Source organism: Arvicola amphibius, chromosome 4 (assembly GCF_903992535.2).
Source record: "Arvicola amphibius chromosome 4, mArvAmp1.2, whole genome shotgun sequence".
NCBI classification, from domain to species: domain Eukaryota; kingdom Metazoa; phylum Chordata; class Mammalia; order Rodentia; family Cricetidae; genus Arvicola; species Arvicola amphibius.
In genome coordinates, this window is record NC_052050.1 from 96,714,977 (window position 1) to 96,741,190 (window position 26,214).

A 26,214-nucleotide genomic window follows, 5' to 3' on the forward strand; every position below is an offset into this window, starting at 1 on the left:
TGGGTTACTTCATGAGTCCAAGGAAAGCCTGGCCTACTTAGGGAGACTCTATCTCAAAAGAAACATCAGAATGGTCTTCGCTAAACACTCCCCCAGTTCTCTCCTTTCTTCTTTCAGTCTCTGCTCCTCCTGATGTAACAACCAGGCCTTCCCAGGCCACATAACCTCTCTATTCCCCAACTCTCTACCCATTGCTTGTACTTTTTAAAACATACCTGCTTACCATCTGGCCCTTCCCCAACAGAAGTTTCATGAGACTAGAAACCAGTCTGACTTATTCCCTGTTTTAACCTCTTCCCTCAGGCCCCACACCTAGAATACATTCTGACACCCAGCAAGACTTTAATAAATATTTGCTTAGAGTAAATCTCTCTCATGGTCACACTAATGTGCTGCTATTCTGGCAGGGAGTACACACGTGCGCTCATCAGCATGCATCACTGTGCCTTCCTGAGTCTCCACACCCATGTGTCTTGGAGGTGTCTGCTCAAGAATGAATACAAACTGCACAAAAATGGTAAAAGGATGAAGCAGGTTCTGCAAGGGTGGCTGAGGTGGTTTGGGATATTCCCTGAAATCTGTGGTTTTATTTACCAGGAAGATGTGACCATGATGGTCACTTCATTCTGTCCCAGCACTGCCCTGCTTGTAAGAAACAGGGAGGAGAATTCACCCAGGCCTATCTTTTCTTACAATTGCCCATGTTTCCTTTTTGAGCTTGGCTTTCAAAAACCCTAATAATCCAAAAAAAATTCCCAGAAAATGGGTTACTGGAGGAGAAATGGAGGCTGTTAAGAGTCTCATTTGCCTCCACTACAGTTTAGATAAGAAGTGTTCCTAGAACCAGGCAGTGGTGGCACACACCTTTAATCCCAGCACTTGGGAGGCTTGAGGCAGGTGAATCTCTGTGAGTTTGAGGACCAGCCTGGACAACAAAGTGAGTTCCAGGACAGTTGGGACTGTTACACAGAGAAACCTTGTCTCAAAAAAAACAAAACAAAACAAAACAACAAAAAAAACAAAACATATTCCTAGAAATGAGCATATATTGAAAGCCTGGCCCACTGTGCAAATGGTGCTCAGTGGTATTCAGCAGTGTGAGCCTATGTGTTAGCACCTGTATGGGATCATTCAGGCTTTGCTGTCTTCATGGATGGATTCGTGCAATGATGGACTCATAATCCAATCGGTGGGACCCTCTGGAGGTGGAGCTTAGTTAGAGAAAACAAACCATTGTGTCTAGTTTTTGGCCTGTCCCTCACCTCCCATCACTGATACTCTGCCTCACACAGGTCCAAAGCCAAGGAGCCGGCAATACTGGGCCTCTGAAACCATGAGTCAAAATAAACAATTCCTCCACTAAGTTGTTTTTTCTTTGGCATTTGTCACAGCCACAAGATTAAACGATTTAATACACAGCCTCCAACCTTAGGCACCTCCCACTTTCAACATTCTGGGCAAGAGAAAGTTTTCTTAAAGCCTAATATTCGCCTCATATTTCATTTCATGCTGGAGTGCAATTAGAAAGAATCTGGAATTGCCCTGCTGCTGGGGTCTTAATGAGTAGATGCATTAGTACCTGCCAACTGCTACCAAGAACACAAAAAGCAGGGGTATAGATAACAGTGAGCAGAGGCAGGGAGCATGCTGGCTAACACACAGGCTCTGGCTCCCTTACCCTCTAATTTGAATAAAGCCTCACTACTTAGTAGCTGACTGACCCTTCCAGCCTGCCTGCCTTGCAGGAATAAGTATTCCAAAGCAGTAGTTCTCAATCTCCCTAATGCTGTGAACCATTAATACAGTTCCACATGCTGTAGTGAACCCCCAACCATAAAATTATTTTCATTGCAACTTCATAACTGTAATTTTTTTCCCTTCTTTTGTACTGGGTTCTCTACATCACTGAAATCCTAGGCCCCATTTAAATTCTTTACAGGGGGGAACTCCGACACCCAAGCGCAGATGCAGCTCCTCCATGCTGGCAGGCCCTGTGAGCAACCCAACCTGGTGACCACTGTGCCAGCCGCTACAGCCACAGGGCTGGGCTAGAGCAGCAGGTGTTGACAGGCGGCCGCCGCCTGCGCATGCGCGACCCTTGCCGGCGCGCGTACCACGCCTGCGCAGACTGTGTGTCATGGCGGCCTCCTGAGTCCTACGGCGTGGAATTCGCTTGGGTCTCCAGCCCAGAGTCGTGGTGAGTAAGCGCCCGGGAGAGGAGGCGGTACTGAGCAGGACCTAGGGAGCGTCTTGGCTTTGGGAGCCAAGCTTCCACGACCTTAAGCCTGAACCCTAATTCCTCCCTAGTCTCAGTTTCCCCTCCTCGGATTCCGTACTGAGTGAGGCAATCCCACTTGTGGGATTCGGAAGGAAAGGAGAGGCCGGGTCAGTGACTGGCTCCTCAGAGGGCAGGGGTAGCCCACAAAGTCAGAGTGGCCGGCCGGGAAGGGAGGAGGTCCCTGGAGCCTCCCACCCCCGCGCGTGGCTAGTCTTTTCTCGCACCCCTGGCTCTAAGCGCTCCAGTTTCCTGGCTTTCCCTTACCCGGCTCCTAATTCTTGATTGCTCAGTGGGAGTGCCTCACATCTGACAGGGAAGAGGGGATTTCTTTCAACCCCACCATCCCAACATTCAGGAACAACACTGACCGTAGGCCCTTAAAGAGTTCGTGGGAATCAGGCTCCCTGGTTTTCGAAGAGCCTAGAACACCTGCTAGCTCCCCTACAGGAATGAATTTACAGCTTGCAACCTGGGTCTGCGATTTCAGCAGTTGCAGAAGGAACCAGAAACCCCTCCAGCCCTGGCATTCCCTGGTGGAAACTGCACTGCTCTTTCTAAGTAGAGAAATGACCCAAGGTCTTTAGCCATCTCCCCAGCATCCTCTTCTATAACCATGATACTAGAGTTATTTATTGTTTTCTGCTGAGCCGTGACAGGGGTGCTTGTCTCATTTAATCCTCACACAGGCCCCAAAATAGACATGAGCGCCGCCCCACTGCCAGAATGCTGATCCCAGGAGAGTCCCTTAAAGGAGCTTCTCCTAACCTGGGCCTTCCTTCTTAAAGTCACATTTCCTGGGAAGCCTGCTTAGTTTGAAACTTTGAAGTGGAAGAAACTGACTAGGAATTAGCAATACATTTCTTTTCCATCTATATGTAAGACAGTTGGTCTTTGTATAATTCCCATTTTTAGAAAGAGAAATGAGCATTCATTTTCTGAGTTATAATTTTTTTATTCCAGCAGAATTGCACCGTAACAATACATTCTTTGATTCACATCCAGCATTGCCAAAGACAACAGAGAGGTTTTTAGCCAAAACACTTTAGACAGGAGGCTTGTTTCCTTCCTCCCCTCCCCTCCCCCGCCAGAACTAGGGGAGTCAGTCTGCCTTGAACCAGTCGGTGGCTTAGGGCTGGACTGTGTTTCCTCTGCCTGCATCTTGTCTGAGTTTTGTTGCCAACAGTTTGATGGCTGGGCACTTCTTCCATTTCATTCACATAAAATCGGCATCAGTTTGCCTGACTCTCAGCCCCTGTTCACAGCATGCTTGCGCTTGGCTGGTTTATCATGAAAGGAAAAGCTAGCTTGGAGAACAACTTTCTGAGTGGTATCTTTGCCGTTCCCTGGCAGTCGTCTGAATACAGGAGCTCCAGCTGTGGGTGACTGGTGCATGAAGACTGTGAATTATGATAGTAAAATTAAAAATTTTTCTGTCTTCCACTTTGAAAACATGGAGGTCCCAAAAGGTTTGATAACACACAGCTAGTACACACACCAACCAGATAGGAACTGTACCTGTAGTCAGCGGTTAAAGGTCAGGTTTAGGTCAAATACTTGAAACCAACCTCGGAGCAAAGAAGTTGCTATTTTAGACCTGTTGTGATTGAAGGGCTCTGCTCAGCACTTCACCCCCTTCTTTCCCCATCCCCACACTCCTGACGATGAGAATATGACTGGCAGAATAGGTTCAGAGAGCTAAATCGATTTTTCCCAGTGTCCAGATCCGGGATCCGGGAGGTGGGGAACCAGGGTTTATACCCAGTTGCCTAGCTTCAAAGCCCATCAAACTGCCACTGTTTAGTGCTCTGCGATGAGGCAGAACAGTTGGCTGGAGGGAATCCTTTCTGTTTGCAACCATTGTGCCTTGGATATGACTTTCTAAATTCTAATTGTGGTAAATGGTTATATAGGAACATGTTTCTCAAGGAAGATAGCAAAAGAATTCAGTAGTTAAATGTCATGCAGCTCACTCTTAGAGTTTGAGGTAGGGAAACCTAAATAGTAGGTAGGTAGGCAGGCAGACAGATAAAGAAACCTAGATAGAGAGATAATATATTACAAGATAATACATTAGATAGATGATTTCTTTTTTTCTTGCTCATTTTTTTATTAATTTTATTGAGCTAAACATTTTTCTTTGCTCCCCTCCTTCCTCTCCCCTCCCCTTCAGCCCTCTCCCATGGTCCCCATGCTCCCAATTTACTCAGGAGATCTTGTCTTTTTCTACTACCCATGTAGATTAGATCCATATATGTCTATGTCTCTTTTAGGGTCTCATTGTTGTCTAGGTTCTCTGGGATTGTGATTTGTAGGCTGATTTTTCTTTGCTTTATGTCTAAAAGCCACTTATGAGTGAGTACATATGATATTTGTCTTGTTCTGTGTTACCTCACTCAATATGATGTTTTCTAGATCCATCCATTTGCCCACAAATTTCAAGATGTTATTATTTTTTTCTGCTGTGTAGTACTCCATTGTGTAAATGTACCACATTTTCCGTATCCATTCTTCAGTCGAGGGGCATTTAGGTTGTTTCCAGGTTCTGGCTATGAAAAACAATGCTGCTATGAACATAGTTGAGCACATGTCCTTGTGGTATGATTGAGCATCCTTTGGGTATATACACAAAAGTGATATTACTGGGTCTTGAGGTAGGTTGTTTCCTAATTTTCTGAGAAATCGCCATACTGATTTCCAAAGCATTACACTCCCACCAGCAGTGGAGCAGTGTTCCCTTTACCCCACATCTTCTCCAGCCTAAATTGTCATCAGTGTTTTTGATATTAGCCATCCTTCAGGTGTAAGATGGAATTGTGTTGTTGTGGAGTTGTGTTGATTTGCATTTCTCTGACGGCTAGGGATGTTGAGCATTTCCCTTAGTGTCTTTCAGCCATTTTAGATTCCTCTGTTGAGAGTTCTCTATTTAGGTCTTTACTCAATTTTTTATTGGATTATTTGTTCTTTTGATGACCAATTTCTTGAGTTCTTTGTATATTTTGGAGATCAGTCCTCTGTCCAATGTGGGTTGGTGAAGATCTTTTTCCATTCTGTAGACTGCCATTTTGTCTTGTTGACTGTGTCCTTTGCTTTACAGAAGCTTTTCAGTTTTAGGAGGTTCCATATATTAATTGTTTCAGTGTTTGTGCTACAGGTGTTTTATTTAGGAAGTTATCTCCCGTGCCAATGTGTTCAAGTGTACTTCTCACTTTCTCTTCTATGAGGTTCAGTGTGGCTGGCTTTATGTTGAGGTCTTTGATCCATTTGGACTTAACTTTTGTCCATGGTGATAGATGGGTCTATTTTCATAATTCTACTTGTTAATAACCAGTTATGCCAACACCATTTGTTAAATATGCTTTCTTTTTCTTCCATTTAATATTTTTTGTTTCTTTGTAAAAAAAAAAATCAGGTGTTTGTAGGTATGTGGATTATGTGGATTAATATCTTGTTCTTTGATTCAGTTCCATTGGTCCTCCTGTCTGTTTTTATGTCAATACCAGGCTGTTTTCAGAACTGTAGCTCTGTAGTAGAGTTTGAAATCAGGGATGGTGGTGCCTCCAGAAGTTCCTTTGTTGTACAGGATTGTTTTTGGATATCCTGGGCTTTTTTTCTTTTCCATAGGAAGTTGAGTATTGTTCTTTCGAGGTCTTTGAAGAATTTTGTTGGGATTTTGATGAGCATTGCATTGAATCTGTAGATTGCTTTTGGTAATATTGCCATTGTTACTATGTTAATTTTTACCTAACCAAGAGTATGGGAGATCTTTCCACTTTCTGGTGTCTTCTTCAATTTTTTTTCTTCAAAGATTTAAAGTTCTTGTCATATAGGTCTTCCCCTTGTTTGGTTAGAGTTACTCCGAGATATTTTAAGTTAGTTGTGGCTATTACAAAGGATGATGTTTCTCTGATTTCTTTCTCAGTCCATATCATCTATGTAAAGGGGGGCTACTGATTTTTTTTTTAGTTAATTTTGTATCCTCATTACATTACTGAAAGTGTTTATGAGTTGTAGAAATTCCTTGGTAGAAATTTTGGGGTCTCTTATGTAAACTATCGTATCATCAGCAAATAGTGAGAGTTTGACTTCTTTTCTGATTTGTATCCTCTTGATCTCCTTTTGTTGTCTTACTGCTGTAGCTAGGACCTCAAGAACTATATTAAATAGATATGGAGAGTGTGGACAACCTTGTCTTGTTTCCGATTTCAGTGGGATGGCTGGGAGTTTCTCTCCATTTTGTTTGATATTGACTGTTGACTTGCTGTATATTGCCTTTATTATGTTTAGGGATGTTCCTTGTATCCCTGCTCTCTCCAAGACCTTTATCATGAAGGGATGTTGTATTTTCTTGAGGGCCTTTTCAGCATCTAATGAGATGATCATGTAGTTTTTATTTTGCAGTTTGTTTATATTGTGGATTATGTTGACAGATTTTCGTACATTGAACCATCCCTGCATCTCTGGGATGAAGCTGACTTGATCATGTTGGATGATGGTTCCGGTGTGTTCTTGGATTTGATTTGCCAGTATTTTATTGAGTATTTTTGTGTCAATGTTCATGAGTGAGATTGATCTATAATTCTCTTAGAAATGTCTTTATGTAATTTGGGTATCAGGGTAATTGTAGCCTCATAAAAAGAGTTTAGCAATGTTATTTCTGTTTCTATTGTGTGGAACAATTTGAGGAGTATTGGTATTAGTTCTTCTTGAAAATCTTTTAGAATTCTGAGCTGAAACCATCTGGTTCTGGGCTTTTTTTGGGGGGGGAGACTTTTCATGACTGTTTCTATTTCTTTAGCAGTTATAGGTTTATTTAATTTGCTTATCTGGTCTTGATTTAATTTTGGTAAGTAATATTTATCCAGAAAGTTGTCCATTTCCTTTAAGTTTTCCATTTTTGTAGTGTACAGGTTTTTGAAATATGGCCCGATGATTCTCTGGACTTTCTCTGTCTGTTGTTATGTCCCCTTTTCATTTCTGATTTTGTTAATCTGGAAATTCTCTCTCTGCCTTTTGGTTAGTTGGTGTATTATGTTGATTTTCTCAAAGAACCAATTCTTCATCTCATTGATTCTTTGTCATTTTTTCTTTGTTTCTCTTTTGTTGATTTCAGCTCTCAATTTGATTATTTCCTGCCATCTAGTTCTCTTGGGTGAGTTTGTGTCTTTTTGTTCTGAAGTTTTCAAATGTTCTGTTAATTCACTGGTGTCATATTTTTCCAGCTTATTTATGTAGGCATTTAGAGCTATGAACTTTCTTCTTAACACTGTTTTCATTGTGTTCCATAAATTTGGGTATGTTGTTTGGTCATTTTCATTGAATTTTAGGAAGTGCTTAATTTCTTCCTTTATTTCTTCCTTGACCCATTGATGCTTCAGGTGAAGATTGTTTAATTTCCATGTGTTTGTGGGCTTTCTGGAATTAGTGTTGCTGTTGAATTCTAATTTTAAGCCATGGTGATCTGATAAGATACATGTTATTCCAATTCTTTTGTATCTCTTGAGGTTTATTTTGTTACCTAGTATGTGGTCAATTTCTGAGAAGGTTCCATGAGGCACTGAGAAGAAGGTATATTCTTTTATGTTTGGATGGAATGCTCTATAGATGTCTGTTAAGTCCATTTGATTATAACATCTGTTAGTTCCCTTATTTCTCTGTTAATTTTTTGTCTAACAGACCTGTCCAATGGTGAGAGAGGAGTGTTGAAGTCTCCCACTATTAGTATGTGGTCTAAAACAGACCTGTCCAATGGTGAGAGGGGAGTGTTGAAGTCTCCCACTATTAGTATGTGGGGTTTAATATATGATTTAAACTTTAGTAGTGTTTCTTTTACATATGAGGGCGCCCTTGTATTTGGGGCATAGATGTTCAGTATTGAGATTTCCTCTTGATGATTTTTCCTGTGACTAATATGAAATATCTTTGTCTCTTTTGATTGATTTTAGTTTGAAGTCTATTTTGTTAGATATTAGGATAGCTACACCAGCTTGTTTCTTAGGTCCATTTGATTGGAAAATTTTTTCCCAACCCTTTACTCTGAGGTGATGTCTGTCTTTGAGGTTGAGGTGTGGTTTTTGTATGCAGCAGATTGATGGATTCTGTTTTTGTATCCAATCTGTTCACCTGTTTCTTCTTATGGGTGAGTTGAGTCCGTTTACATTAGGAATATTAATGACCAGTGATTGCCATCTCCTGTTAGTTTAGTTGTCATTGTTGGTGATGTTATTTTGTGTGTTTTCCCCTTCTTTGGGATTTGCTGCTGTGAGACCATCAATTGTCTGTGTTTTTGTTGATATAACCAACTTCCTTGGGTTGGCGTTTTTCCTTCTAGTACTTTGTATAGGGCTGGGTTTGAGAGTAGGTATTGGTTAAATCTGGTTCTGTCATGGAATATCTTGTTTTGTCCTTCTATGGTGATTGAAATTTTTGCTGGGTATAGTAGTCTGGGCTGGCATCCGTGGTCTCTTAAGGTCTGCATAACTTTTAACCAGGACCTTCTGGCTTTCATTGTTTCCATTGAGAAGTCAGGTGTAATTCTGATAGGTCTGCCTTTATATGTTGCTTGACCTTTTTCCTTTGCAGCTCTTAATATTCTTTCTTTACTCTGTATGTTTTGTGTTTTGATTATTATGTGGCAAGGGGACTTTTCTTTTTTTTTTTTTTTTGATCCAGTCTATTTGGTGTTCTGTAAGCTTCTTGTATCTTCATAGGCATATCTTTCTTTCGGTTGGGAAAGTTTTCTTCTATGATTTTGTTAAATATATTTTCTGTGCTTTTGAGTTGGATGACTTCTATCCCTGTTATTCTTAGGTTTTGTTTTTTCATGGTGTCCCCTATTTCCTGGATATTTTGTGTTAAGCTTTTGTTAGATTTAATGTTTTGTTTGACTGAGTCTGTTTCCTCTATTGTATCTTCAGCACTTGAGATTCTCTCTTTTATTGCTTATATTTTGCTGTTTATGTTTGCATTGTGGTTCCTGATCATTTTTTCATGATTTCTGTTTCTATATTTCCCTTGGCTTATGCTTTCTTTATTGTCTCTCAGTTTTCAAATCTTGAATAATTTCTTTCATATGTTTGATTTCTTTTCCTTGGTTTTCTTTAAGGAATTTTGATTTCTTCCAATTTTTTGTTTGTCTTTTTCTCTATTTCTTTGAGAATTTTTAATTTCCTCTTTAAGGGCCTCAAACATTGTGTTAAAGTTCTTTTTTAGGTCATTTTCTTCTGTTTTATCTATTTTTGGTTGTTCTAGTCTTGCTGTTGTAGGGTCACTAGTTTTTATTGGTGTCGTGTTGTTGTTTATGGTATTGCATGTGTTCTTACCTTGTCTACCCATCTTTCCCTCTAATTGGTGTAGTTGGGGGCTCTCTGTGACTCTGGTGATCAATCTTCCAGGTGCCAGTAGATCCAAGGCTCAGATGGTTGCCCCTCATGGTACAGCCATGGCCATAGTTCCAGTCACCCTGCTGGTCACTCCGTGTTCCTGGAGGTCACTTGGCACTCCTGGGGTTTGCTCTGCAATACCAGGAGTCGTTCAGGCCTGCTCCCACAGAGATTGCTTGCTTGGGGCTCTTTCTGCTGAGGTTGCTGCCTTGGGCCTGCTCTGGCAGACATCCTGTCTCAGACCTACTCCCTGAGCGGTTCCGTATTTGCACCCCAGACTGGCAGAGGTCTCTGGTTCTGGCCTATGCCCTCAAGGTCCCAGACTTGCATGTGGACCACAGAGGTCTTGGCTCAAGCCTACGCCCTTAGTGGTCCTAGAGTCATGCCTGGACCCACAGAGGTCCTGGCTCAGGCCTACTCCCTCGTTGGTTGCTCCCTGTACCTGCTCCAGTGGAGTTCGCTGTCTCAGGCCTGCTCCGGTCTAGGTCTCTGGCTCAGTCCTGTTTCTGTAAATGTCCCTGGTCCCTGTCCTGGGTCAACTCCTGTGGAGGTCCCTTCTTTGTGCTTGGTCCCACAAAGGTTTCTGGCTCAGGCTACTCCATCAGCGGTCCCAGACTCTCGCCCAGACCTGCAGATGTCTCTGGTTCCTGCCTACCATAGATGGTTTCTTAAGTAGATGGTGTCTTTTAGATAGGAAGGTTTATATTATTAGATAGGCAGATATATATTATTAGATAGATGGTCTCTATTGATAGGTAGATGGTCTATTATTGTATAGATAGTCTTTCTTATTAGATAAGTGATCCCTATTAGGTAGGTGGTCTTCATTAGATAGATGGGTATATATTATTAGATGGTCTTTATTATTGGGAAGATGGTCTGCTTTTATATATAGGGTCTTCATTATCAAACAGAAGGTCTCATTATTAAATAGATGGTCTTTAGAATTAGATGTATATATTGTTAGGTGGTCTCTACTACTAGATAGATGGTCTCTACTGCTAAGTAGACAGTCTGTATTATTAAATAGATGATCTTTTCTTAGGTAGATGATCTGTCATTAGATAGGTAGGGTGACTATGCATGACAAAGTGCAGTTTTCCATCAGTCCAGGTGATAGATATATGATTGTTTATTATGCTGTTTTCCCAGCTTGCATTTCTTTGAGACAGGATTTCTCGGTATAGCCTTGGCTGTCCTGGAACTCACTATATAGACCAGGCTGATCTTGAACTCAGAGATCTGCCCACATCTGCCTCCCAAGTGCTGGAATTAAAGGTGTGGGCTACCACCCCCTGGCTCCCCAACTTTCTTAACTGAAAAATGCAGGTAGTTACAGACCTGTCATCCCACTAAGATCACAGATTCAGGGCTTGTCTGGACTACAAAGTCAAGGCCCTCTGTCTCAAAATAGAAAGAGGGTTGGCAATATATTTCAGTGATGGAGAGCTTGCCTAGCTGGTGCAAGGCCATGGGCTCACTCCTCAGCACCACAGATAAGAAAGGAAGGAGGGAGGGAGGGAGGGAGGGAGGGAGGGTAAGGGGTCTTGTCCCAGGAAGAGCTTCCCAGGCTCCCCTTGGCCTCCTGCTTGGATGAATTCTGTATCCTCCTCTAGAAGCCACCATTCTGAGGACCTGTTCCCCACCCCAACACCCCCAGGTACATCCCAGGAATAACATGGGCCAGCCATGGATGAAGTCACCTTCAAAAGTGACACTGTGCTGTCTGATGTCCACCTGTACACCCCCAACCACAGACACCTCATGGTGCGGCTGAATGGCATGGGGCAACCAGGTAAGATCCAGGGCTGGATGGAGTGGCCTGGTACCTGTAAGAGCTACTTTATCTTCTCTTTTTCTCCTACTTCTTTTGGGGGTAAAGACTGGATTGTTTCGCTGTCATCTTATTTTTTTGTATTTTTTTAGTTAAAAATTTATTGCAAAAAACTGACGAAAAAAATTCATACACCAAATTTGCCCAGACCCAAAGTGTATACATTTCAGTGAAGTTTTATACAGTTAGCCATTCTGTATATTTCTATACAAAATAGCCATTCTGAAACTGTGGAGCTTCACATAGGATTTTATGGTTTCACTATCAAATGTCCCGTTCTCTCCCCCCCCCCCCCCCCCCGCACACTTATCTTCCACCCAAAACAAAACAAAACAACAACAAAATCCGTGGTACAGTTTAAACTAGAACAACGACAAACTTTGTTTGCTTTAGTGAATCAAGTTCCTTAACCTCTGGTCAGCACGTCACTTAAGTGTTCTTCTTCACTGAGCACATGCCTGTGCTTTCCTGAGAACCTGCTGAGTGTCACATCCTGACCTAACGCAGAAATGCAGAAGTGAGTGAGCCCACAGTCTGTGCAGGGAAGATGCCGAGGCTGTGTGCAACCATAGCCCCAGACAGTCGCCTTCGTCTCGTGCCTGGCTGCTCTGTTCCCTTCCTCCTCAGCTTTCGTCTCTTCTCTGCACAGCCTTGCTGGCTTCTCACCCTGCAGCCAGCCATAGCTTTAAAAATGCAAACCCACCCATAGCATTGCCCTAACTTGGATTCTTCCTTGGTCCCCCATGGCTCCAAGGAACATGGAGCCTTCTACTGAGCTTGTGGACCTTAGCCAGGGTGCCTAGCCTAGTCATCCCTGCCTGCTTGATCTCTATAGCCACCTTCACCTCTGTCTGTTCCTCAAATTCTGCACCACCTTCCTCCTCCTCAGCCCTGACTCCTGGTGTGCCTTTGTAGACCCCACAGCCACCTTCCCTACCCAGTTACTCTGCATTCATTCATTGTGTGGTGTGCTTATTAATAGCCGTCCCAGTTTGGATAACACAGTATACCAGGCACTGGCAAACTACAGCCTTTGTGGCCAAACCTGGCCCTGCTCTGTTTTTATAAATAATGTTCTATTGAAACGCCACCAGGCCTGCATGTTGGTGGTGTGTTTTTATGACTACAGATAGTTGGGCAGTTGTAGTAGAGATCATATGGCTCAAAGAGCCTATGATATTTGCTTCTTGACCTGAAGAAAAGATCTGCTGGCCCCAGCCATACATGGCTGCCACTGTGTGTCACAGTCTGCAATTATCTTGTTTACTTTGATGTTTCACTATTACAATCCCTAAATATACGCACCCTAAGATCCCCAGCACCTAAAAGTCAGTCTGAGTGAGTGGGTAGGTGGAGAAATGAATAAATGGATAGGTGAGATGAATGAGTAAATAAATGGGTAGGTGACTAGGTGATGAGTGAGTGGATGGATGGATGGATGGATGGACGGACAAATGGATAAATGAATAGGTCAAATGAATGAATGGACAAAGTGGGTAGATTAATTGATATATGGGTACGAGTGGCAGGTAAGCAGATGGACGGGCCATGGTGGATGGGTAAGATGCATGAATGCATGAGTAGGTAGATGATAGAAGGATATAGGGGATGGATGGATGGATGGATGATGGATGGATGGCTGGATGGATGGGTAGATGAAATAGGGGATTGGTTGGGTGGGTGGTAGATGGATCTTAAAACTTGGTATGGGGTGTGATACTATAAGAGCTGAAGGAGGGTCAGCTGACTGAGCACTAAAGCTGGGAGGATCTGTCTCAGGAGTTAAGGAGGCATCCCAGGAGAGAGGGAACCGGCTGCACAAAGGCAGCGATGAACTGTCATCAGGTCTTCCCGTTGTCCCCATGCCCTCAATGATGTTCAGTTATTTTCCTGGGAAAAGGCGAGCCATTCCTAATGTAAAATCAGGGTGAGAGAACAGAAGTAGAAAGGCCTGGGGACTCTGAGCCAGCCTGTGTGCTCACTGTGTTGCCTTGACTGGCTTGCAGCAGATGGCCGGTTGTTCCTGGAATGCAAGCTTGGAAACAGGCTCAGAGACAAACAGAGCCTGACCCAGCCCTAGCACTAACCATCTCAAGTCCTCACTTCCCTGGCACATGCACTCTTGCTGAATCCTTCCAGTGATTTCTGGCCATCGGTGGTGAGGAATAGTCTGTTCTTGTCCTGCCTTCCTGAAGAAGCTGCTGAAGCACCAGGCAGCAGGTTTTGTATTCTTGCCTTGGCCACTTAACCAGCTCACTCACCCTCTGAGGCTCAGTGTCTGTGTGTATGACATGAGCTGGTATACTTCTCTCCATGGTGATTCTGCAGTTAATCACATGACACAGGCCAGGGCCTGCAACAGACACTCACCGGATGGTCACTGCTGAGTCGAAGCAGCCCCTGCTGCTGCTTAGTCTGTGCACCCCCACTTGGCCTTTAAAAGCATCTCCAGTTGCTGGGCGTGTGGCGCAGTTAGTAGAATGCTTGCTTAGCGCACACACAGCCCTAAGCTTGAACCCCAACACCACATTAAACTGGGCATGATGGTGCTTGTGTAGGATTTTAAACACTGGGTAGTAAACATCAGGAAGGCCAGAATTTGAGATTCACGTTTGACTACATAATGAGTTTGAAGGCTATCTTGGGCCACAAGGGTACTCTGTCTCCAAAGAAAAAACAAAGCATCTCCAGTTAGCAGTCCAACTTCTCAAGAAGAGGAACCCAGGTGAGAGCCTTGCATGCTCACTTTGTTTTTGTCTCACTTGCAGTCTTCCTGTCCCAGTTCAAGCTCCTGTGGAGTCGGGACTCTTGGACAGACTCAGGCCTGAGGACAATGGTCCCAGAAATGTCTCCACACAGGAGACATCTCCTGCTGGGTCAGGAAGTGGCCACAGTCATGAGGATTTGTCCCTCCAGGCTGGGGATGACATCGCCATCAAGAAGGGTTGAGTGTTCCCCTGGACGAGGATGGGGATCTGGATGTGGTGCGAAGACCACGGGCTGCTTCTGATCCCAACCAAGCAGAAGCCTGGAGAGACAAGGTACATCCATGATTCTAGCTCAGGAGGAAGATGACTCATGGAGATGGAGCGCAAGAGAGCTGCCCCCACAGCATCATCAAAATCGGTTAAATAAAGATCTTGTTCTCTGGCCACCAAGGCAGTATCACAGTGCCATGGGGCACAGTACAGCTGTGGGTATTGTCAGCTCTGGGTTTACAGTGGCTCTAGTAAGCCGGGAACAGGCAATGCTGCAGCCAGCAGAGTCTGCTCCAGACCTGTAGGTCTTCTCTTGCCCTGGGGACGGAGTCCAGATGATAGCTTAATAAGCTAATGGTGACGTGGTCCCCACTCACCTCTCAACATCCACTGACCCTTACGACCCCAGACTTTTACGTGTTCTCCCCTCTGGGTCTCTGCTGGGCTGCACTTTCATGCTTGGGTGCTTACTACCAACCTCTACTTCTAGTACATTCCGAAGGGCCCCCAGGTCCCAGCTCAGGTACCACTTCCTCTCCAGAAAGCTCTGCTCCTGCCTCCTACTCTCCCCTGTTCTCTAAACCCAGTGGCACTGGAGTGAGGGTCAGGACAGAGTCTGTGGGATGCTTGACTGGGCTCAGTGGAAACAGGAAGCCATAGGAAGTGCAGCAACTAAAGTGGAGGAGAGAGGGCTGTCTGCTCACGGCAACTGGAGTGGGCCAGTCAGATGGTTGGAAGCTGGCAGTGCTGGACAGTGAGGAGAGGTGATAAGGCCCCAATTGAGGGGTTTTGACAGACACTCAGAGACAGCACTGTGAGTCTGCTGCCTGGGCTCAGCAAGCAGAGCAAGGGTCTAAGGACCCCAGGTACTGTGTGGCACTATTTCTAGGAAGACATGAATAAATGTCTACTCATCCCAGATAGGGGAATTGAAGACAATGAAAGAGCAAGTAAGGATGCCATCAAGTCTCTAACTTAGTGAACCAATGAGTTTATAGAGGTTATTTACAAGAGTGGGTGAGGGGTTACTTACAGGAGCAGAAATGCCTCCAGACAGCTGCAGTATCAAAGCCCATCCACAGGTGGTGGCTCACAGAAACTACAACCCTGGAGCTCACTGCACAGGACAGACAGAATGTATGCTGGTTACTCGAGTGACAGCTTGCCCGCCACCCTTGGTCTGTCAAGTGTACTCCCTTTGACCTTTATTGTTTTATATCTGCCATCTAATGCTTATTGCCTCTGCTTTCCTGGGGCCACCAGGAATCAAGGCACACTTACTCCCAGAATCCACCAAAACCCAAATATTTTTGATATTAACAGAAGACTAGCAAGTCTGTAATTTTAACATGGGTTCTTTCAGTCCCCTGAGTCTAGTTTCCTTTCCTGACAAACACCATGAGCAACAGCAGCTCAAGACAAAGAGGCTTTGTTTGGCTTATGTGTCTGATCGCTGTCCTTCACTGAGGGAAATCACGGCAGGAACCATGGAGGACCCTGCTTATTTGGCTGCCTTTCTTGACTGTCTATTGATGTGGTAAAACCCAGCCACTATGGGCAGCACTCCCCATAGGGGAACCAACCATTAGGCATAATTCCTCCATAGTCTGCTTCAGTCACTGCCTCCAGGTTCCTGTCTTATATGCCTACCCTGCCTCCTCCTCACGATAGACTGTGATGTAGAGGTATAAACAAAATGAGTTGTTTGAATTACTCATTTCCCTGGCCCAGCTCCGGTCCTCAAGTGTGTGAGGGTTGGGGACACTGATGAGATCAGGAGTTTCTAGCCATCACTGAGCCTGCTCCTTATGAAGCCTGGTCTGGCTGTACCATGCACAGCGACAGAGTATTCTCTGAAGGAACTGGGGCTCAGACTCCGAGGTGCTAAGTGTCAAGTCACGCAGTAGGAGAGTGGAAACTCCAGCACTTGTGAGAGCTGTCTGACCACAGAGCCCCTGTTCGCCCTCTCGGGGAGCTGGCTTCCACCTCCATACTCTCCAAACTCTATCTATAAAATGGGGATGACCAGATCCAACAGTCTCGGGGTGTGAACCTTAGGCTGGCTCATACACACATGTTCAGTGAAGGAATGTGTCGTTGAGAGGTTGGTGGGTGACTTATTGTTCTGATTCCCAGTTGTTGGCACATGTTGAGCCACAGCATGCCTCTTATCCTTCTGAGAAGAACCCAGATTGCTTAGTCCCTTCCAACCACAGCTGAAGTGGAAACAGTTACTGTTGAGTTTGCTCTTGTTTCATTTGGTTGTGTGTGTGTGTGTGTGTGTGTGTGTGTGTGCGTGCGCACTTATGGCACACATGAGGAAGTCAAAGAACAATTTGTAGAGCAAGTTCTCTCCTTCCCCTTTCTGTGGGCTCCAGGGATTGAACTCGGGTTGTCGGGCTTGCACAACAAGCAGCTTTGCCTGAGGATCGATCTCACAGACCCTTGATTAATCTTTATCTTTGAAGGGCTTCACTCTTTAGTCCAACCTGACCTCAGTCCTCCCGCTAGGATCACAGGTGTGAACACCATGCCTAGCCTGGTCCTCAGTTTTGTTATGAGACTTTGTTGTGCAGGCTCTGGAAACCTCTCTGCTGTTTATTTGCTTTAACCTCACACAACCCATTTGTAAACATTTAGTACATAGTGAGCCTCAGGCCAACCTGGGCTACAGTGTGAGACTCCATCTCCGAGGGAGGGAGGGAGGGAGGGAGGGAGGGAGGGAGGGAGGGAGGGAGGGAGGGAGGGAGGGAGGGAGAGGAGTAAGCTTTAGAGTGGCACATTAGTGTCACAACAGAGTCAGTATCCTGCAGTGTCTCTTTTTCTCCTTTGCCCCATGTTACCATTCCTTCCGACCATCAGAATTTTGTTGAGATATTTTGGAATTCAAGAGTGTATACCAACCACTACTCTTTGTCATAAACTTTTTTTTTCCAAGACAGAGTCCTCAGTGTAACAACTCTGGCTGTCCTGGGACTCGCTTTGTAGACCAGGCTGGCCCTCAAACTCACAGAGATCCACCTACCCTCTGCCTTCCATAGTACTGGGATTAAAGGTGTGTGCCACCACCACCCGGCTTCTCATGAATTTCAAAAATAAGGAAAAAAGATATAAATTGAAACTTACTGTGTCAGCTTCTGGTGCAGTTGTAAGCATAAGAAAGTATTTTTGGAATAAGCTGTAATTATGCATGTAAATCTATTTCAGTTTTAAAATGGCAGTTCATATAGTGTGATACATGTGGGGACTTTAACTGGGTTTATACCTGATGTGCCTCCTGGTCCCTGGGCCACAGGGCAGTCATCCAGTGACCTTAAAGGGGAATGGACTACATACCTGGCCACAGTGGTGCTCCCACTTGGCAACATAGTCCATGCCTCTGCTTCTCTTTCCGTCATTTAACTCTGCCATTCATCCAGCCAGGCTGGCAGACTGCCACATTACCCTCCTTCTGCCTTCTGTCTAGTTCCATTTCACCATGGATGTTTCTCTCTCGATTTCCATCCTATCCAGAGCATACCATGGCCACACCCCTGGAGGATGTAGGCAAGCAGGTGGGTAAGCCTGTCCACTTGCCTTGGCCCCTGAGGGTCTCTCCAGAGCCTCAAGTCACCTGTGGTTCTGTGTCCTCTCTGTTGCAGGTGTGGCGGGGCGCCCTGTTCCTGGCCGACTATATCCTGTTCCGAAGGGACCTCTTCCAGGGACGCACCGTGCTGGAGCTTGGGGCAGGCACAGGACTTGCCAGCATCGTGGCAGCCACCATGGCACACACCGTTTATTGTACAGGCAATGACTCTTTGGCTAGATAAGGGACCGGTGGGCTCCCTAATGTGTACCATCTGTAAAAATAAACAAGGTCACCAGGAGCTGGACACTGGCTGCTCTTCAGAGGACTCAGGTTCAATTCCCAGCACCAAGATGGCAACTCACAACTGTAACTCCAAAATCTGAAACCCTCACACAGACATACATGCAGGCAAAACACTAATGCACATAAAATATAAATAAGTAAACTTTTAAAAGAAAAAGAACAATGTGGCATCTCAACCTTGAAGCCGTCTTTCCATCACCTTTTAGTGCATACTCTTAAGGAATAACTGAAATCTTTGTAAATAGTCACTATATACTATGAGTATGAATATAGTATAAATAGTTACTATATACTATGAGTATGAACATAGTGCAGTTACTATACACTAGTATAAACATAGAACAGTTACTATATACCATGAGTATGAATATAATATAAATAGTTACTATATGATGAGTATGAACACAGTATAGTTACTATACACTGAAGTATGAATAGAGCATAAATAGTTACTATATACTATGTGAGTGCACACAGTCATACACACATAGAGCCAAAATCTTGAGAAATATTTCTTCAAGGACATGTTCCTGTGTCCTTAAGAATTATTCTGAGTGTGACTTTTAATAGCTAGAGCGTTTTTTATTATTTTGTTTAGCCCTTGCCAGGCAGTCTCGTCGCCCTGTGCTTCCTCACATTTGGCAGCTGCAGCGATGAGCACCTTTGTGCTTCATCTGGTAATTACAGTGATGAGCCTGATCCTGTGTGTGGCAAACTGATTACTGTTTTAACATTTAAATTTGAATTACATCAGACTCGCAACGGAAGTTCCTAAAATAATCCAGAACTTGTCATCCAGCTTCTTTCATACAGCTTCCTTCATGAGATGCTAACACCTTAAATGACCACAGTTCGACAGTCCATGGGTAACGATGGAGGGGAGGATCTTAACAGCCCATGTGTCATGGTGCCCCTTCTGTCATTCTAGATGTCGGCACGGACCTGCTGGCCATGTGCCAACGAAATGTTGCCCTCAACAGTCATCTGACTGCCACTGGAGGTGAGGGCCAGAATTGGGTGGGGGGAGGGTTGGGGGCAGGCAACACCGTCACCCAGTGGCACAGTGTTGGGGTGGCTTTCCTTTGCACCAGATGAAGGGAAGATGCAGCTGTTTCCTTGGAACATAGATGGCCTGGCCTTGGGCATAGTGAAGCCCTCCTGACATCCTTGGGCTGACAGACAAATCCGTGTCCTCCTCCATGCATTTGGCTTGTCCCGTTTGTGACGCCCTAATCACAGTCTCGAGTCCTCTTCTGACCTGCCAGCCCCATCTCCAGGGGTGGGGGCCGGTACTGATAGATGTTTATATCCCCTGTGTCTAAAGTCACTGGCACTGAACACTGAGAGCATGTGGGAAGAGGGGGCTGACAGAGGAACTGGGGAAGATAGCTGCCTGGTTACATGGTGAGGACTATGGGAGAGTTGGGTGCTTTTCCCCACTTGTATTCAGTTCAGGAGTTCTGTCTGCTTTTTTGCAGATGGCGTGATTAAGGTCAAGGAGCTGGACTGGCTGAAAGACAACCTCTGCACGGGTGTGTGCTTCCTGCAGCGTCACCTCGGTTTAGGGTCTCCTCTGTGGTGCCCAGAGGTCTCAGCTCTGTGGCCTAAGTGAGCCACGAGTGGGGTCATCTCCACAGTTGTGCGGAAAGGCTTCTGACTGCATGCTGCCGTCCTACCTCCTGCGGTCATGGGGTGGGGGAGGGGTGTTCAGCTGTGCCTGAGTGGAGACCAGCGCTCGAGATGCCAGGCTGTGGTCCCAGGTCTGTGACCTCTGGGTCTTAACTGCTTTCCAGAAAGCCCAGTGAGTGAGTGGCTGGGAGAGTTTAGATTTGTTTCCTGTCAATAAGGAAGCTCTGTCACCTCCCCAACACTCTGCTGTGAGTCCTTGACTCTTGGCCTTCCCATCTTCTGAGAAAGGTCTTAGTCGCCTTTCTGTAAACACAAAAACTGAAACCAGAGTGATGTGACCTCTCTCGTGGTCTCACAGTAAATTTGGGTGGTGGTAGAAAGATAATGTTCTCACAGAGCTCCCGACCAAGTGGCAAGGACAGAGCCCACTTGACCCTCAGTGGCAGGAAGGGTGCCCTTTAACTGTGTAGCTGTCCCTAAGGTGCAAGGCATCCTGTCTCCAGCCCCCCCCCCCTTTCTTTCCTTCTTTCTTTTGTTTTTTTCTTTTAAACAAAACCTCATTAGGTAGCAGTGGCTGGCCAGAAACACAATATATAGATATATAGACCAGGCTGGCCTTGAACTCACAAAGGCCTGCCTGCCTCTGCCTCCTGAGTGCTGGAATTACCAGTGTGTACCACCACACCCAGCTCAGCCTTGTCTCTTGTCCCGAAGCTTTCTTTGATCAGTTTCCAGTAAGAACTGGTGGCCACCAGAGGAAAGAATGGCCGCTCAGTCTTCTCTTCTTTGCTAGATCCCAAAGTTCCCTTCAGCTGGTCGGAGGAGGACATCAGTAACTTGTACGATCACACCACTGTGCTGTTTGCAGCTGAAGGTGAGTGGTTCTCTGTCATCCTGTGTCCTCGGCAATACCTGTGACATATAGTATCCCCTCGTGCAGAGGGCACAAACTCCTTGTGCTCACAGATAAGCAGTAGCGAAACCAGGAATGTTAAACATGCGGGGCTAGCTCCTCATCGGAGAGCCATAAACCTGTTTTCTGTCCAGAAACCTGGGAGTGGATACAGTTAACAGCCTGCTGATCTGTGCTGTCTGTGGGCCAGGCCACACCTGAATCCCCCAAACTGTTCTGTTTACCCCTGGCTCTTCCTAGACCCTTATCTTGAGCTTTGTTTCTCAGTCAGTAGAACCCATCCGCAGAGGTGATGTCACATGTCCAGACCTCCCCTGGGCCCCTAAGCTGTAGAGTCGTTCTCCTGACAAGTACTTTGTCACGTGCACTTTGCAAAGGTTTCCATGTATTCACTCCTTAAGCTTCATTGTGATGACTGTCTCCAGGAAACCTTTTCTCAAAGTTGTACTGGGCTTAAATGTGTCTAAAGTAACCTGCCCACGGTCAGACTCAAGGATATGAACCAACACTGGCGACTGAGTTGTGTGGAAATGGATTTCCTTCTTGCCTCATACGGATGGTACTTTGCCAGTCCTGGTGTTTGGAGAGACCCCCCCCTCCAAATCCTCACCTCTTCAGAGAGATGTCAAGTTAGTACCTGAAAGGCACCAGCAGCCCTAAGAGAGATGCATTCAACTTCACCTTGATAAGTAAGATGGGAGCTACTTATGGACGAACAGTGGCCAGCTGGCTTTCCCCAAAGTCGCTACCCCACCTTGCCAAGCTCCTGTTTTGTGCAACTGTCAGTCCACAGCAGAACTGACAAAGACCTGTCTTCAGATAATTGCCCATATCCAAGCAGTAGAGGTGACTATAGGCTCAGGCGCTCACACAGTACATGTAATCAGTGCTGGGAAAGTCAAATGATCACGTGTGCTCCATCCTTGTCCTTGCGAAGGTCTCAGCAAACACTGCCCGCCTGAGGAGGCTGACTGATTTGCTGTGATCTGCCGTGTGGAACATTAATGGTGCTTGCTGTGAGAGACTGCAACTAGGATGTAGACAACTAGTCTCCCGACACTCTTAGAGCCATCCGTGAAGCTCCTTTCCAGAACATTCCTCCACAGCTGCTACTGTGTGGGCAGTAACCTCTGAAGGCACACCTTTTCCCCACACACTTCTTTCCCTAGTGTTCTACGATGATGACTTAACCGACGCCCTGTTTAACACGCTCTCCCGACTCGTCCACAGACTGAAAAATGCCTGCACTGCCATCCTGTCAGTGGAGAAAAGGTGAGCTCTGCTGCCCCAGCTGCACCCTCACTGTGGGGTCCCTGCACCTGTGCCCGCTGTGTGCTGGGCCGGGCACACCCTCATATCATCCCTCGTTTAGTCTGTGCTAAACTCCTACCAGACACGGGCAGCATGGCCCCATTTTCACATGGAGAGATGCTAGGGTGCTGTCTCCAAGCCACAGTGAAGTAGGCCAGATGAGGACCTGCCTGACCAGGCCCCTCACCACTTGCCCCACTTCCTGCCGTTTCCACATACTAAGGCCGTTATCATTAAGGCCTGCCGTTAGTATCACTTACACTTGGTTTTTCTGTGTTCCTATGTCTTCAATAAAACTTAAAAATGAGAAAAAATGGAATGATTAGTAAAAATAGGAATGAAAGAATTTCTTTGTGGAAGCCACATGTCCCCTCGTATTGTCTTTGTGCCCTCTGCTAGGACCTCTGCAGAATATCTCTGTTTCAGCTCTGCCTCTTCCACACCAGTAACACCAGCTTCCTCCTTCACACAGTGTCCCATAAAAGCAAGGGCCCATCTTTTGTTCCTCCTTCCATAGACTGTGAACAAGAGACTTAGGGCAGGCAGGAAAAGCTGAGTTCTGTAAATGACATTTTAGAGTTATTGTATACCTGGGCATAGTGACTCACGGCTGTAATCCCAGCACTTAGGGGATGGTTGCAGAGGATCAGAACTCAAGGCCAGCTTTGGCTACATAGCAAACCTGGGCTACCATGATACCATACCCTGTCTCAAACAAACAAAAATAACAACAACAACAACAAAGGTTGTTAATTTTGAGGAAAGAATCATTATCTTTTCCAGATATGCACAGATGTATTTGCTGGAGAAATGCTGGGATGTCTGGTATTTGCTTATTGATGAGGAAGGTGGTTGAGATTCTGGAAAGACAGGGGGACAGAGTGGCTAAGAGTTGGTGGTGGCAGAAGCTGGCCGATGGCTTCAAAGTAATTTGCTATATAGTTCTCACTTGTTTGGGTGTTTGAATTTTTTTACAATAAAAAATTTGGAAAGAAGAAGTGGTTGGGGGGATAGCTTAACATGTGAAGCCCTTACTAGACAAGATGAGCATCCCCAGCGCTCAGGAAAGTGCCAACTAGGTGTGGTGGCCTCCAGATCACAAACCCAGGGCCATGTGAGAGAGACCTTGTCTCAGCATACAAGGTAGAAAAAAATGTCAGCCTCTGGCCTCCACATTTACACATGTACATGCAACACACACAAACATAAAAACACACTGCATACACATGCAGAAAGAAAAGGAGACAGGTAAACAGTTTGATTCAAGGTAAATCATTTTACAGATTCCTTGTTCCACAACCTCTCACTTGCCCTTCCCATAGATAATACGCACAACACCCAGCCAGCAAATCTGCCTTGGAATCTGTTTGCAACAATTCAAGATGTGTATCTCCCTTTCCAGGGTGTTGTTTTGGCAGGTGACCTCATCTCCCTATGGCCACACTAAGAGTAGAGCCAATAACCATTCCAGAAAACCAGGCTTCCATGCAGGAATTCCTCTGGAAGGAATTTGCTCAAAGGCTGGTGCAGAATAGACGCTAAATCCAGACTCACCAGGCACTAAGGGGGGAGCGAGCTGTGAGGCTGCAGCAGAGCCCTTCCTGGTCGTGATGAGTGTGTTGCCGCTGCTCAATCCACAGGTTCAACTTCACACTGAGACACTTGGACGTCACATGTGAAGCCTACGATCACTTCCGTGCCTCCCTGGACTCTCTAGAGAAGCTGGCTGATGGCAGACTGCGCTTCATGGTGGAGCCTGTGGAAGCCTCCTTCCCACAGCTGCTCATCTACGAGCGCATCCGGCAGCTGGTAGATGCAGCCCCATGAGGGTGGTGGGAAACCAAGCAATGGGCCAGCCTGACTGCCCCTTCCATGGTCTCCCAGGAGAGGCTGCAGGTTTAACATTGTCTGTGATCCCTGAGCCAGCCCATTCTCAGCAGTCACCCGGCCAGAGCAATTCTGTGGCTTCTCATGTTCTTTCTCTGTGGGCAACTAAGACTCCAGAGGAAGCTAGAGGGCAGGCATCAGTTACTTTCCTCCTTGCTGAGGGAAAGTGTATGACCAAAGCAACATCAGGAGCAAGGTTTCTTCTGGGTCACATTTCAAGAGGGCTCAGCTACCATGTAAGGGACGACTAGGCCACAAGAGCAGGTGGTAGCTGGTCACATTGCACCCACCTTAGGAAGCAGTGAACAGGAAATGGGGCCAGCCTGCCCACTTCCCCTTCCTCCTGCAAGGTTTCACACCCTTCCTAACCAGTGCCTCCAGGTGGGGAACAAAGATTCAGACCCAGGATCCTGTAGGGGACATTCCAAATTCAAGCCCTAACAAAACAGAAGGTCATTTGGGGAGCAGTAAATCAGAGGAAGGTTCTGAGAGTTCTGCAGGTGGAAAGGCAGGCCCGGGTGATGCCTGATGAGAGCGTGGGAGGAAGAGAGGCTTGGGTTTGGCTCCCAGTTTGAGGGAAGTCATAACCGCAGGGGTGTAAGTCAGCTAGTCATGTGCATCCACAGTCAGAACGCAGAGAGATGAATGCGGTGCTCAGCTGGTTTCCTCCTTTTTAAGACAAGGGCCCCAGCCCATGGTACAGTACCACCCACATTTAGGATGGGTCTTCCTACCTTAACTAACCCAGTCCAGAAACCCCATCACAGATATGTGCAGAGGTTTGTCTCCCAGGTGATTATAGATCCTGTCAACTGACAGCGTTAACCATCTTATTAATGGCTGCATCTGCTCTGTGGAGATGCTGCTGCTTCTCTTTCCAGTCACGAAGGCTCATACCAGGCCCTTGATCATCCTCCTGCAGTTGTGACCAGCATGTGCTTAGTGCCACACACCTTTTGTCCACTGCCTTAGTTAATGCACCCAGCCAGGAACTGGCAGATCTGAGAGTCATCTTTAGCCAAGGACCCTCCTATTACAGCTTTTAAACCCAGCACTTAGAGCAAATTTCAAAACTCAAAATTACCCTGAAAATTACCAGGAGCTGGATTCACAGAAGTCCATCTGGCGTCTTTTGTTCTCTTTGCCTTATGGGTGTGGAGATCAGGCCTCATTCTCAGGAGAGGGGAAGGCAGGGGCAGAGGGAAGGGCCCAGCTTTCTCATGCTCCCTCCTTTCTTCTCAAGAAATGGAGCTGCAGACCACAGTAGTTAAGGTCCCCAAAATGGCAAGACTATGGCCACTCGCTGCTATTCCTTCAGTCCCTTGTGACCATGTGACATACCAGTATCCCTTCAGCTAGTTCTAGACTTGGTCCACACAGCCACTGTGTCACCATGTAAAGGCCAGAGCCTCAAGGATGGGAAGGGGCCCCCATCCCTGCCCTGGTGTCACATGGTTCTGCTTTGTGAGTCCTCAGACGCTGTCATCTCTGTGTGTTGCAGGAACTCTGGAAGATAAGAGTGGAACCAGCAGCATGAGCCACCTCCAAAAGGCATGACCTCTTGACTGTCACTTAATACGTTTCCAATAAAAACAAACCCTCCATGTACTGAGATGCTGTCATTTTAAACACAGAGAGTGGCCCTTGCATGAACCAAGCTGATTTACTAGGATCCATCACTACCTATAGCAATAGCCCCAAAATATTGTTGCTTAGAGTGTGGTAGCTTGGCTATCTCATACCTGTCACACAGCTCCAAGTGCTCCCGAGCCACTTGGTCAAAGTAAGCAAATGTTCTGTGGGCTGCACTCTGGTTATTTCCTGTGGGGGTGGGGCCATGACAATGGCCCCACTTTTCACACTTCTCTGCTAGTTGGACTAGGCACTTGCCCAGCATGTGTGAAAAATCCTGGGTTCCACTGGAAATTATATTGAGGTGGGCTGAGATCTAGCTCAGTTAGTGGGCGTCTTGTTTAGCAGATACACAGACCCCTGGAATTCATCCCTAGCACCACATAAAATGGACGTGGCAGTACTTATCTAATACCGTTGTTAAGAGGTACCCACCAGAGAAGACTACTCAGACACAGGTTCAGGCCAATAGAAAGTCTTAATTAACCAGGTGTGGCGGTGC

At 45.9% G+C, this 26,214-nt stretch overlaps 1 protein-coding gene across 1 annotated transcript; it reads left to right on the forward strand.

Annotated features, from left to right (window-relative positions):
- Positions 1-2,111: 2,111 nt before the first annotated feature.
- Mettl22 (methyltransferase 22, Kin17 lysine) lies at positions 2,112-25,688 on the forward strand. The gene is given in 13 exon segments (XM_038328360.1): positions 2,112-2,197; positions 11,318-11,452; positions 14,260-14,319; positions 14,322-14,423; positions 14,426-14,617; positions 17,983-18,023; positions 18,111-18,255; positions 19,269-19,340; positions 19,819-19,872; positions 20,763-20,843; positions 22,052-22,154; positions 23,834-24,002; positions 25,582-25,688. Coding segments are annotated over 12 exon segments (1,161 nt in total). The 5' UTR covers positions 2,112-2,197; positions 11,318-11,346; the 3' UTR covers positions 25,618-25,688.
- The last annotated feature ends 526 nt before the right edge of the window (positions 25,689-26,214 follow it).